The sequence below is a fragment of the Rhinoderma darwinii genome, chromosome 2, assembly GCF_050947455.1.
Source record: "Rhinoderma darwinii isolate aRhiDar2 chromosome 2, aRhiDar2.hap1, whole genome shotgun sequence".
NCBI classification, from domain to species: Eukaryota; Metazoa; Chordata; class Amphibia; order Anura; family Rhinodermatidae; genus Rhinoderma; species Rhinoderma darwinii.
In genome coordinates, this window is record NC_134688.1 from 255,879,272 (window position 1) to 255,894,191 (window position 14,920).

Genomic DNA, 14,920 nt, shown 5'->3' on the forward strand with positions numbered 1-14,920 from the left:
GTTTAAAACCTCATGCCAAAATATATGATGCATGACCCAATGGAAAGCAGCCATTTAGTTTCCTTTTTCTAAAGAATGCATTCGACACATTCCAGGTCTCTTATTTATAAGACCAGTAACACCATTGAATATAACATTTATATTTGGCTCAACGTCACAGACAACATGGGGTTGACTCTGTGACTGTGTTCAGGCAACTATTGGAAATGTCTTCAGATTTCGATGTATAGTAGTTGGCCAAATGGAATAATGTTCTTAGGGACAATGACAATGGGCAAATACTGATCTAGAGATAGCTGTGAGTCTATGGCTTTGTATTTCTGACCAGATTGAATGTCTTCTTACAAAGACCACAAATAACACACGTCATCTGTACAACTTCCTGCCCATAGGGGGTTGTGAATTGAAATATTTAGCCTCCTATTTACATACTCCTGCACAGTAACCGCAGTGTCCAAAGGGTGATCATGGTGAAAAGCTGAAGACGAGCGGACAGAGGTAAACTAACTTAACACACATCACATAGATGCATCCTACTATAGCAATGAACAAATTAGAGAACACACAATTTGGCTGGCTATTGTAACACAGCTTCAAAATTTGTCTTTGTATATGAAGTTACACAAACCATTAAAGAGGACATGTCACTAGGTCATAGAAGTCGAACGGGTTTACTGACCAGAATAGCGCTATCTCCCTGATTCCAGCGCGGTTGATCTTTTTATCCAGGACCGCCCCCATTCCAGAGATATGGACCACTGTTGTGTTGGCTCTCCATATGCTAATTTGCTGTTAGTAGCCAACAGGGTGTGAACTTCCCGTAAGCTGCCTTGTGCTGATTGGTCAACATCAGGGGCAGGGAAGCAAGCTCCACCCTGTTGGGTAACTACAGTAAATTAGTCTATAGGGAGCCAACACAACGGTGGGCCATATCTGCGGAATGGTAGATCCAGGAAAAAAAACCAGCCCTGAAATCTGAGAGACAGCGCTATTCAGGTCAGTAGTTGTTTTAGGTGCAAGGTGGATCATGGAGGAAGAATTTTCCTTATCACGCCAAACTTCTTTATTTTAACCAATAGTAAACACTACAGGAAACCTAAAATACTGACAAAAGAGGACAATAGTCTGCAGTGAGGTAGATTACAAGATTTCATTAACCATCAGACATTTACCTCTTACTAGAAACATTGTACACAAGGGAGAGGAGAAACAATGAAAAAGTACCACAATCTCTCCTGTTCTCTTTCTTCACTTACATTATTTAATAACGGGCTACTGTAAATGGGGGGGGGGGGGGGGATTGGGCAAACATTATGAACTAGTGAAATAAAAGTAGTAGACTGTCACTGGGGAGACATTACGGTCAGTATTGCTGAAAGGAAAATGTACCTTTTTTGTGTACTAAAGACTTTTGCAATACATAGCCTCCGGCTGTCCCAATTTCAGCAAGGCTGACCTAGTTTTGCAACTCTGTTTCAGGCCCCTCAGTATTCATTGCGCATTTCTATAGTAGTAGGATAGAAATACATGGACCTATTACCGGCAATAAGGCAATAAATCAGAACAGATCATGGGTCCCCTCTTCTGATCTCATGTCTTGACTTTCACAGAGGAGTCCATAAACAGCAAGGATAGGTAAATGGGCTCTTAATCGGTTAATGGAGCTTGACTCCTGTTTCCTTTTGGAACTTGAGGAATTCGTTCTGATCAGAAATACAGATTCCTGCGCTCCAGTTATGTATTATGTTATGAGATTTTTCAGGCTTTGCAGCAGCTTGCCTTCTTAGGGCAAGATGTGATGGAAAGGACTAGATGGCAAGCACAGCTAGAGGTAATTCTGTGGAAACCTGGAAGGGATGAAGCAGCTCCATGCTTAGGATGTGGGATGTCATGCTTTGTGCTATGGGAAGGGGACGGAAGACAGAACAATGCAGGGAGGCATAATGCGTTGCATATATTAAATATTGCTTCTCCTAGAGAGACAGCTGTGCAAATAATATTAGTCATTGATCAGGGCACATACACATAATATATTACATTCTACCATACACAATACCTGTGAATACAGCTGCACACAAAGCACTCGCTCATACACTCAATAGCTGTACTTCCATGCATGTATAACCAAATCTCGGAATTGGGTGTTTGCGTAAAGATATTTCAATCTACATAGACACAGAAAATAACGGATCCCTAGCTATAGAAAGAGCGGGTTCACACAGACATACAGTAGTGTGGATGAGAGAGGCAGCCATGTGGTGCTGCGTTTGGTTCAGGAGAGGTGGTAAATATCAGGCTGTAAGTGACAATGAAATGTGTACTGACCCATGAAATGACCCATGTACTGTATTGGATAGGTGCTTGTTTTTCAATGAAAAGTTTTTTTATGTATATGTGTTTTTCTTGGCAGATTAGTCTAACTATTCAGAAGAACATTATTAGTATAGTATAATGGGTGAATGAGATATTAAACAGAAAAGTTCCGTCATCCATGCGTCATCCATGCGTTACACCTTAAAAAAGGCACAGGCTTTACAAAAATTGCAATTGTCCTGGTAAATCTCAATAAGCAGAGTGAATTTGGAGTGAAATCCAGTAATGACTCAACAATGTCCCTGTGTTTAACTCCCGCTGCTTTGGGTTGTTTTGGTATTACTATACATTGCAGGTAAATACAGATGTAGCCAAGTTTATCTTGACTCTGAGCCAAACCTATCAAATACATGTTTCTGGAACATTTACTTCATACATACCACTCAATAATATCATTTCATATTGAGCAATGTTATTAGTACGTTAAATTCAATGTGAACCTTTGTTACACTGCGTTATTTGTACTTTTGTAACCTTTTATCTATGTCTTTGTATAATTTGGAAAAGTCTCGCAACACCCAAACAGTGAGATATACAAAGTTGAATGCAGTTTGACCTGTGAACAATCCCATTGATACGGATGTAGCCATCTTTATCTTGACTAATAACTTGCTGCAGCGTGATATAACACAACACAAACCATTGAAAAGACATTGAAAAAGTCTAGTTGAAGTTTCTTCACACTGTATTTAATGCATTAAAAGTCCAGATAAAGATGGCTACATCCGTACATGTTATTTTTGATCTCTTTACGCCACGAGCCGTGTTCAGTTGATTAAACCAAACGAAAAAAGAAAAGAAAACAGACGCAATCTGCACAGTTTTATTGTGCCACCCATCGAGCCCATAGAGTATATGACCTTTACAAGGAGCAATTCCATTAACTAAGGCAGCATCATTTTTCAGTGGCTGTTGGTTTATATTTTGCTTTATTTGAAGTGTAAAATGGGACTAAAAAAAAAAGTCTGCCTGCCTGGATTATATTCTTTGTCTGTCCCTGCCCAAACATCGGAACAAGAAATTTTCCATTTTTGCACAATGCTATTTACGGAACAACACGGCTCACCACTGAGAGATCAACAACGACCCTTCCTGTCCGGAAGCTGAGATCATGGACGAACAACACACCATGTTCAGACGTCCCGTATCCATCATGGTTGCACAAACAAACATATTCTTCCTTGTGTGTGTTAGATTGAAAAATAGATATTTTACAACTGGTTCATGTAACTTAAATAATATCGTCGCAAAAATATATTTACACAAACACCCCATTAAAAAAGCAAAGTCATGTTCCATTTTCACATAATGGTAATCCATTCATCTCCGTACAGACCAGTGTACACATTCATTCAGGTCACACTAACAGTTCAATTCTCAGTTGTCTACTTTTCTTCCACTCCAGCAGGCGGCAGAAACTGATAAGGAAGATGCTCTTCTACCTCTGGAGATGAAGCTCGTAGCACTGTAATCCATGCATAAATCAGTTTGTCTCAGTGTCTAGGCTGAGCAAATACCTCACTCACCAAGAGACCAGAAGTAAGAAGCTCAAGTTTCATGTGCACCAGAGCACGTGCTGGCCCGTACTCAGGAGATGAAAGATTGACAGGAGCAGCATCTGCATAATAAGATCTTTGAGGCACTTTCTAGAGGCGGAGTGCTGTAAAACTGGCACTGGCCAACAAGACATAGGAGCGAGAAAGGACAATGCAGAAATTGGGTGGATTGCTAACAGTATCCACATTACAGCTCATTATTGTGACCTTCTAACTTGATATCTCAGTCACTTTACAACCATCTCTCCTTACCATAAACCACACAGAGAGAATATATGGCTTTCCAAGTCCTTCTCACCTCTCTGTGGCAATACTGGATTCATTTCCAGAAGACTTGAATTTGCATATTAATAATCTATGTTCATTATGTTTGAAGATGCAGAGAGTACTGGAGCCAATCCAGCCGTGAAATGGTGTCTGTTCCTATAGCTGTATTGGAAAACCTGTAACTCTACCAATGACCAGTAGAGAAGCTGTAGGCACAAGGCAACTCTACCAATGTACTGTGAGTCCTTCATTCCATGTTGGTGCTGTCGGAACGGGAAATATTTAGTGTCTGCGCCGACACTGAAATATCAACTTGATCCACAGGACTATGGTAGTCAGATGTCATGTCATGGTCTATTAGCGGCAATTGCATGGAGGTCATTGTAGAGGAACTGGCAGGGCCCTTCCTTAGACATTGAGAATAAAAACCAAGAAGGACATCAAGTTTATCTTCAATGGATTGAACCTGTAAAAGAAATACATACTATTACTTCTGACAGTTACCACTGGAAACATCTGAATCAAACTTGTTGGATTGTTATGATGCATCACAATTTCGGAGTTGGAAAAACCGAGCAGCGGCCCCATATAGTATCGTGGTCCTTGTGAAAGTATATATTAAACCAACCAAGAAGAGATCATGACCATGTATTGAAAAAATACAAAAGATGCTTTATTAATGTTACATAAAAATACACATAAACATCAATTAAAAGCAAGAAACAAAAAAACCCTCGCAGGTTAAAAATGGGGTCAGAACACTGAAGCAGTGGATAATCCAGATGGTAACCCAATGTCAAGGTCCCACAGCAGAAAAGTAATGAGTAGACTTAAACAGGGTGTAAACAATTGATATGCACAGGCTAATAGTAAATGGTTATCAATATAGGCACATTGCACTTACTGTGATATAACATGAAACTAAAAATCGACTGTATACATACACCTGTATAGGAAAACAGTAAATGAGTGACCAAAACCGGACACACCTCTGCTACAATTTCACAGTTGTCTGCAATAGTGAAATAAGGAAATATCCACACGCAGCACATTTATTGCAGAAATTTCTGCGACTGAAAATCCAACCCCAACATCTGAATGGGGTTCTTTAGGTATGTGCATGGAATTCCGTAGGTCCCATTCAGAATATTTGGACAGACGCAGAGATTTCTGCAACAAATCTGCCGTATGTTAAATAAGGGTAAAGGAATTCACTTGATTTTTCACCATTCTACACAATGCATACTGTCAGAACATTTCCTATGTTAACCCCTTCCCGCCGCAACCAATTTTCACTTTCGTTTATTCCTCCCCACCTTCCAAAAGCCAAAACATTTTTATTTTTCCGTCGATATAGCCGTATGAAGGCGATTGAGTGGTATGAAGGCTTATTTTTTTTGCAGGGTGAGCTGTAGTTTCTATTGGTACCATTTTGGGGTACATGCAACTTTTTGATCACTTTGTGTTTCATTTTTTGTGGGACATGAAGTGACCAAAAAACAGTGATTCTGGCGTCTTTCTTTTTTTAAGGATGTTCACCGTGCGGGTTAAATAATAAGTAATTTATTTATTTTTTACATTGTGCTTTAACTTTTAATATTTTTGTTTTTTATATATATATATATATATATATTAATTTATTTAACTGTATTGAACTTTTTTTCACTAGTACTACTAGGGGATTTGAACCAGTGATCATTGGATCGCTTGCATGATATACTGCAATACTATTGTATTGCAGTATATCGTTATACTGCCAGTCTCCTATGAAGCCCTGCTGGAGGCAGATGGCAGACCTGGAGGCCTTCATCAGGCCCCCAAGCTGCCATGCCAACCATCGGCACCGCGTGATCGCGTCATGCGGGGCCAATGCAATGTAAATGGGGACTGCCCCCTGTTTCTAACCACTTAGATGCTCAGCTCCATACTCCACCACCCGATCTGCGCCATATATATACTGCAGAAAGAGGTTAAAGGTTATTCTCATGTTATAAAGAGATGGCATAGCGCTAGGATAAGCCGTCACTTTATGTTCGGTGGGGGTCCGGTCTCTGGGACCCCCACGATCATGAGAATGAAGGGCCGCAGCAACAAATTAGCGCTGCGTCTCCTTCACTTTTATATCGTGCACTGTGATGCCCCATTCACCCACTGTGCAGGAAACTGCAGCACGGCCCTATTCAAGTAAATGGGGCAGACTGCGGTTCCCTGCCCAGCCGTGTGGCCGGTAGTGCCGATGTGCAGGGAAACCTTAAAAGGGAACGCAAATAATAAGGATCTAAATAATAGCTAAGAGACAAATTTATGTCTATTTTTATTTACTATATCATTGTTTTAACGGGTCAAATGTTTCTATATGCAGTGCTTGTGCATTGCCTTTTAACTGCTAAAATTAGATCAAAAACTTGGGGTAGCCTTCCACGAGATTAACACAATACTTTCCCAATATTTTGTCCCATTCCTCCTGACAGAACTGATGTAGATCAGTCAGGTTTGTGGGCCGCCATTTACTACGCTACAGACTCCAAGGCAGAGTGCTAGTAGCTAATAGTGCTTTGTCCGGGACTCTGGTTTTGGGGAAGCCCCAGACATCACTGTCCATATATGGAGAGTGATGTCAGGAGCAGAGCAGTGTCCCAGGCAGAGTTCTAGTAGCGCTCTGCCCGATAATTTGGTTCTGGGGTTGCCCCTTACATCACTATCCATATATCCAGGGGCTTCCCCAGAGACGGAGTACTGGAGCAGAGCCTATTTTAGCGCTTTGCCCGGGACTTCAGCTCTGCTCTGGACATCACTATCCATATATGGCTAGTAGTGTTCTGCCCGGGACGACAACACTGCCATATATCGACAGTGACATCAGGAGCTTACATATATGGACAGTGATGTCAGGTGCTTCCCCAGAGACTGAGTACCGGAGCAGAGCCTTTTTTAGCGCTTTGCCCGGGACTTCAGCTCTGCTCTGGACATCACTATCCATATATGGCTAGCAGTGTTCTGCCCGGGACTATAGCTCTGGGGTTGCCCCTGACAACACTGTCCATATATGAACAGTGACAACAGGAGCTTACATATATGGACAGTGATGTCAGGGGCTTCCCCAGAGACGGAGTACCGGAGCAGAGCCTTTTTTAGCGCTTTGCCCGGGACTTCAGCTCTGCTCCCGACATCACTATCCATATATGGCTAGTAGTGTTCTGCCAGGGACTATAGCTCTGGGGTTGCCCCTGACAACACTGTCCATATATGGACAGTGACATCAGGAGCTTCTCCTGAGGAGGAATCCCCAGCCAGAGCGTCGGCAAAGCTCTGGCTGGGGATTCCACTCCTAGAGGGATCACCAAAGGTGCTACCTACAGGGAGGTGGGCTGTGTGGTACTACCAGGGAAGGGGGCTGTGTGGCACTACCAGGGAGGGGGGCTCTGTGGCACTATCAAGAATTGGGGCTGTATGGCACTACCTGGGAGGAGGGGGCTGTGTGGCATTACCTGGGAGGAGGGGGCTGTGGGGCACTACCTGAAAGGGGGGCTGTGTGGCACTACCTGGGAGGGCTGTGTGGCATTACCAGGGATGGGTGCTGTGTGGCACTACCTGGGAGGGGGGGATACGTACCACTACCTGGGACGGGGGTTGTCCGGCACTATCTACAGAGGGCATTAAATTTATGGGGGTACAAATTGGGTGCCTAACATATATGGGGGCACAAAGTAAAGTTTTCTTTTATTTTACTGCCGCCATGAGTAACCCCGAAAAGGGTCCTACTAAGTCTGTGTCGCCCAAGGGCCCGCATAAAGCTGGAGCTGGCCCAGCTCCCAACCGTCCTGGATTCAGCAGGCGGTGTCCTGCTGTCCCGGGTGGTCGGGGGTATGTCCCGCTGTCAACTGTATCTGCATCCTCAGGACGCAGATACAGTTGAACCCAATTCTGAAGCAGGGAACATTAGCACCCTGCTTCAGAATAAGTTCAGAGCGGAGGAGCAAAGGGAGCTCCTCTGCTCGCCGAGGACTCCCTGGGTACAGCGCTACTTTAAGCGCTTTGTTCAGGGAAGCCCTTGATGTCACTGTCCATATATGGACAGTGATGTCAGTGGCTACTCCTTGAGCGGAATCCCCGTTTCCGATGATCTGGCCAGGGATTCCGCTCCTAGAGGAAACACCTGAAGTCACTGTCCATATATAGACATTGACGTCAGGGGCTCCTCTTGGAGCGGAATCCCCTGCCAGAGGTGGCAACGGGGATTCCGTTTAATCAGTAGCCACTGACGTCACTGTCCATATATGGAGAGTGACATCAGGGCTTCCCTCTAGGAGCGGAATCCCTGGCCTATGCTCTGGCTGGGGATTCCACTCCTAGAGGGAGTCCCAATGGTGCTATATACAGGGGGGTGCTATCTACATGGACACAGTGGCACTCTACAGGGGAAAATGTGGTGCTATCTACATTTGCACTATCTATATGGGCATTGTGTCACTATCTACAAGGGCATTGGCACTAGGGGCAGCTAAGGGGGCATTATACTGTATGGGGCAGCTATGGGGCCATTATGCTGTGTGTGGGGCAGCTATGGGGCCATTATGATGTATGGGGACAGCTTGGGGGCATTAAGCTGTATGGGGAAGCTATGGGGCATTATACTGTATGGGGCAGCTACAGGGGGCATTATACTGTATGGGCAGCATTATACCGTATGGGGCAGCTATGGGGGCATTATGCTGCATGGGGGCAGCTATGGGGCATTATGTTGCATGGGGAAATTTTTGGCCATTATACAGCATCTGTATGGGCATTATACTGTATGAGGGCATCTGTGTTGGCTTTATACTGTATGGGTGCATCTATTGGGCAGTATACTGTATTGTGGCAGCTATGGAGGCATTATACTGTATGGTGGCAGCTATGGGGGCATTATACTGTGCGGGGGAAGCTATTTGGTATTATACTGTGTGGGAGGCACTATGGGAGCATGAGACTGTGTGGGCTGAACCGGGTTTGTATGGGCAGAGATTGGGAGGGATCAGAGGCGTGGCTTAAAAGAAAAAAATGTTGGCTGTCCCTTTGTGATACTTGAAAGTTGGGAGGAATGCACTATGGCAGAGCATGGAGATATTTCCCTGCTCTGCCATTTACTAGGCTACAGCCTGCAGGCCACATTCAGCCTGCAACCTATCAGGCGCAGCGACTGGATACCTGCACAGGCCGGCGTTATGAAGACGTCACTGGATCACGCTGGCCTACGCAAGGATACCGTCAGCGTTGAGGATGCTTTGGAGAAGCTCCATTCTTCACGGGAACGGGGCCTATGTGAATATAATTTGTTTTGTTTTGTTTGGGGGGCGCTATCTTCAAGGGGGAGGTAGGGGTGCTATCTACAGGGGGCTGTATGGCGCTATCTACAGGGGGCTGTATGTCACTATCTTTAGGGGGGATGTATGGCACAATCTTCAGGGGGGCAGTGTCTACAGGGGGCACTATCTATAAGGGGGCTGCGTGTGGCACCTAGGTCAAAAGTTTGCTATGGGGCCCAGTCTTTCCTAGTTACGCTCCTGGTGGCGTAACTACCGCTGTAGCAGCCATAGCAGCTGCTACGGGCCCCGCGGCCCCCCATGCCCGGTGGCGTCGCTAGCAGCCGCAGATGGTTGCTGCAGCGGCAGCGACGCCACATTCAATAGTATCGCAGAATATACAGGGGGCGCTGTATGGCACTATCTACAGGGGGCACTATCTACAAGGGGGGCTGTGTGTGGCACCAAGGGAAGGGGGGGCCCAGTCAAAAGTTTGCTATGGGGCCCAGTCTTTCCTAGTTACACCCCTGTCTACATAGTACACTAAATCAGGCTTATTCACCTGGTGCTACCATGTGTAATCTACATCATGTGTGCTGCTTTGTATTTGAAGACTTTTATCACACATAATGTAGGCTTTATCAACCCATTCATCTGAGCTGCTTTCTTTTAAAGTGCTGCACTACATTTTCTTGCCATAGTTTACAGAGAACAGTGCACATTACGCAGCATGTAATCACAATGTTAGCTGTCAAACACAAATCTTTAGAACACAAATCTTTCCCTTAGGTTAACCGTCCTGTTACAGGCTTCTGGAAACCATATAAGTAGTTTACATTACAGCAATTCCATGGCAAGCCTACATTATGTACTTCAATATTAGGAGGTTATAGCTACAAAGAACTCCTTTATAAATATGTGGTCCTGGTGATTTTGCTGTTTTATGCAAGTAAATCCTATTCTTTATTATGTGTCTAAATGATGAATATTTCTAGAGGTTCGCCTCACCTGTCTCTCTACTTTTATCACTCTTCCCATCATGCTCATCTCATCAGCTGCATCTGCATCAGATCCAATAGGAGGAAGTTTCTCCCCTTTCTCCCGAGGCTTCTTCTCCATTGGGATAGGACCTCGACCTACAATTTGGTCAACACTGCAAAAAAAACAAAAAAAAAAAACAATATAATGATGGTTTATAAAAATGTTATTAAAGGAAACACAGGTGAGATTTGTAAAACATGGCTTTGCTTGGGGTTATGACAATGCAGCAATCTTTGACAGCATAAAGATGTGTCCCAAGTTGTTTTTACTCATTGCCCAGTGTACCCCAGATCAGCAATGCTACAATGTGCCACTGACCGGCACTGTAAACTCTTTATTCGTCCGAGCATGTCTAGGTGGCCAGCAGAGTACTGCTCAATGACATCCTTCACGTCGTATGGACGGAGAGTCTCCTTGAACTTTCTCTTTGCTACTAGGAACTTGAGGATCCTACATAAACAAAGAAGATACATGAATTTATAACAGAAGACATTGAATGTAAATGGCAAGAAACAAGCGATCATGTTAGACTGCGTGACTTTGATACCATGCATTGACCCTGATATTATCTTTGGTGAGATATCCTATTTTTGTTAATACTGTAGAATGTTTCTTTCTTTTATTGGTGGTTTTATTATTCTTACTGCACTGGTTCCCACTTATGTAAAATGTGTGATTGCAGTCCAGATGAAAGCGAGAATTTGTGCTGTTATTGTTATCTAATAACCTCCATCTATGTTAGTATACATATATATTCCCACAATTCTGAGTACAGTATATGGTGGGACTTTATGGACATAGCTGGAGGGTGTTAGATACCATCTAATAATAGTGCGGTGGTTTTCCATACACAATATGTAACATACGGCCAAGTAGTGGTTCTAGTTAAATGAAGTCGCTAGGGTCAGGGGTGTGGAGGGGTAGGGTAAGGTCCTTTTAAGGAAAGTGTTATGATTTCTTAGAGTTGATTTAGGAATTACTGCAGTTTGCAACAGTAGATATCTGCTGGTAATAAGTAATCTGTGATGTTTAGAAAGCTAAAGCAGCGATTCAAGGTATGAATCGTATCATTCAGGAATGCATCATGGGGTCTGTCTGTGCCCCGAAGATGTTGTGGATTCAAACTGGAAACATTTCTTAAAGTATAATTAAAAGCTTGTAATATCTTTCAACAAATTATTATTATTTTCTTGTATAATTAAAAGTTATACAATTTCCAAATATACATTCTGTATTAATTCCTCTTTTCTCTGATGGTTGTTATTCAGTAAGAACCTTCATTGTTTTCTTCTAGTGGATAAAATTCGGTCCATGGTCATCTGATGATCACACAGGTGCTGGGATAGTTAGAAGACACAGCTCTGATAACTGTACTGGAACGAGCCGTGCACCTGTGTATCCATCACATGACCATAGACTTTTATGCACTAGAAGTAAACAATGATTACTCCTACTGAATAACAGAGATCTTGAAAACTGTGAGAAATTCATACAGAAAATATACAGAAAAATTGCATAGCTTTGAATTATACAAAAAAATTACATTGATTTGCTGAAACCAGGCAACCCCTCTAAAGGGAACCTGTCACATTGTAAATGCAGTCCAATCTGCAGGCAGCATGTTATAGAGCAGGAGGAGCTGAGCAGATTGATATATCGTTTTGTAGTAAAACATTCAGTATAGCTGTAATATATTCATTTAAACCTCCTCTCATTCTGGACTTAGGAGTCAAGTGGGCGGTCCTAATCACTGATGTATTCACACTCATACAGGGAAGGATGTCAATCACTGATTAGGACCGCCCACTGAACTCCTAAACCTAGAAAGTGCAGAGGTTAAAATGAATAAATTACAAGTTTTTATAAAACAATTTTTATTGAATTTTTCCAACAGTAATAAACAGAAACAGATGCATGACATTGCATTGGACATTACATGTGAGTTATTCAACTGATCGTCAATACAAAACTGTACAGAACTGGCAGACGAATTTGACATAAATCATGCTTAGCTAACATTGTTATCAACCTTTAACCCCTTGAAACTCCCCCCTCCCCCCTGACATCCTATATATGTATGTTTCTAATATTAAATTATAGATTGTTCATGTAACCAAACCGTACCTGAACAGGAAGGTGGGTCCCTATCACTCCCTAGCGCCTAACTGAATCACCTTTTCAGCACTCCCAATGTTCCTGCTACATCTCTCGTCAGGTACCATGAGGTATAATAGAACGGTGTCATCAGATCCTTTATTTCGTCGGTCTGGAAATGTTTACATATAAAAACTTTCCATTTCTTAAAAAATTTTGATGATCCAGATTCCGCTGTTCGTTCAATATCTAGCCGATCCATATATACATATTTTTTCAGCTGAGAAATTACCTCTAGGCCTGACGGTAGCTGTGGTTTAAGCCAGAGGGCGAGCAAGGACCTCTTGGCTACCAGAAGAAAGGCATGAAGTGCGTCAGGAATATGTTGAGTATCAGGAAAGGCATGAAATAAAAGAGGTAATGGCTCCACCGCGACCGCCTCCCCCCATGTATCCCTGATTATCCCAGAAATCTCGTTCCAATATGTAAATAATTTGGGGCAAGTCCACAAACCATGAAATAAATTTGTTTTGGGTGCATGGCATCGTGGGCACGCTATTTGTCTATCCGGACAGTTAGGGTGTGGGGGAATATCAAAACCGTATATGGCCCTGTGGATGAACTTGAAATGCGTCTCCCTCCATCTTTCACAGACAACTGCTTTACGCACCTTTGCCCACCCTCCCAAAATCTGCTGGGTAAGATCTTGCTGGACAAGCTCTCTACTCCACATTTTAAACATTGTGGCAGTGGTAGCTTTAGCGAGTGATTCTCTCAGTGTACTATATAAAAAAGATAAAGAGGATTTAGATGGGGGGGACACTATCAAGTCATCCAAGAAGTTCTTAGGGCATTCTGGGGCTATATTATGCAGTTTGACCTTAAAAAGGACATTATTTGGCAATAGGCTAGGTGATGCCTTGTGGAAAGGTTGTTTACAGCTTGCAACTCTTGAAATGTCATATATCTATTTTCAGTAGAGTGCAAGAGATGATTAAGCTTGGAGATCCCCAACGATTTCATTTCCCTGAAATGCGGGTTCTCCCTCCCCTGTGGAAACTCCGGATGCCCCCATAAATGCATATGCTTAGAAACGTGTTGAGGGAGGCCAAAAAGTGCTCTAATAGATTTTCAAGCCATAATGGTATCCCTAAATAATATACGATGTTTGATTTCTGGTGGTATGTTCCCAATTGAGACATGTATTAGCGATGACAAATGTAGTGGAGCCACCACCCCCTCCTCAAGTGTGTAATTAGAATAAAAGTTTGACCCTTGTAGCCAGTCAAGGCCATGACGAGCCAAACATGCCAAATTATAGCTACGAAGATCCGGGATATTGACACCCCCACCTTCTTTGCGTGTCATAAGTTTCTTTAAGGCTATTCTCGGGCGTTTCTTATTCCATATGTAGGCGGAGAACATGGAATTTAATGTCTTGATATCAGTGTGTTTTAATAAAAGAGGAATTGTCTGTAGGGGATAAAGCAATCTCGGGAAGCTTACCATTTTCAAAAGATGGCATCTCCCCATGAAGGAGAGAGGCAGATGCTGCCATCGTTGAAGGTCTTGTTTAATTTTATTTATAACCGCCGGATAATTGAGGTTATATATTGTGTCCGGTGTGCGACCTATGTTTATCCCTAGGTATTTAATGGAGGACCTAGCTATAGTAACCGGTATACTCAAAGATGGTTTAAAGTGTGCTGCGCCGTTACTGGTCAAGTGTAGTAATTCACATTTTGTGACATTTACTTTAAAGCCGGAGTGGCTCTCAAATTTTTTAATAAGCTCAAAGACGTGGGGAAGATCATGATGCGGGTCTGATAGGAATATCAAGACATCATCTGCAAAGTATGTTGCCTTAATTGTTTCCGTGCCCACCCTGATTCCCTTTACACTTTCGTCAGCCTCCAATGTGCGAATAAAGGGTTCCAATGCGAGATTAAAAAGGAGGGGGGAGAGAGGAAATTACAAGTTTTACTGAATAGTTTCCCATAAACTATATATCAATCGCCTCAGCTTCTTTTGCTCTATAACATGCAGCCCACAGATTGGAATACATTTTAAACATGACAGGATCCCTCTTAGCATCGGTTTACCTTTGGTAATGGGGCTTAAGAGTCTGTTCACATTTGGTAATGGGCATGTTAGTTAATCTTTCGTGAACATATAGTTGCATATTAGGGAATAGCATTTTGAGCAATTCCTGCAGCTTTAAAGCATGCTATTTACCTGTGAAGCTGTTTTAAAGCATACCTCTAAATTTATGGCACAAAAGCTCATATATTAAGTAACTGCATTATA

At 42.9% G+C, this 14,920-nt stretch overlaps 1 protein-coding gene across 1 annotated transcript in view; it reads right to left on the reverse strand.

The window, feature by feature from the left end:
* Window positions 1-806: 806 nt before the first annotated feature.
* Window positions 807-14,920, reverse strand: part of KCNQ4 (potassium voltage-gated channel subfamily Q member 4) — a 187,177-nt gene continuing 173,063 nt past the window's right edge. The window contains exons 12-14 of the mRNA XM_075853172.1: window positions 10,838-10,969; window positions 10,487-10,631; window positions 807-4,662 (exon numbers count right to left, since the gene is read on the reverse strand). Of these exons, the coding sequence (XP_075709287.1) occupies window positions 4,444-4,662; window positions 10,487-10,631; window positions 10,838-10,969 (496 nt within the window). The 3' untranslated portion in view covers window positions 807-4,443. The remainder of the gene's footprint in view (window positions 4,663-10,486; window positions 10,632-10,837; window positions 10,970-14,920) is intronic.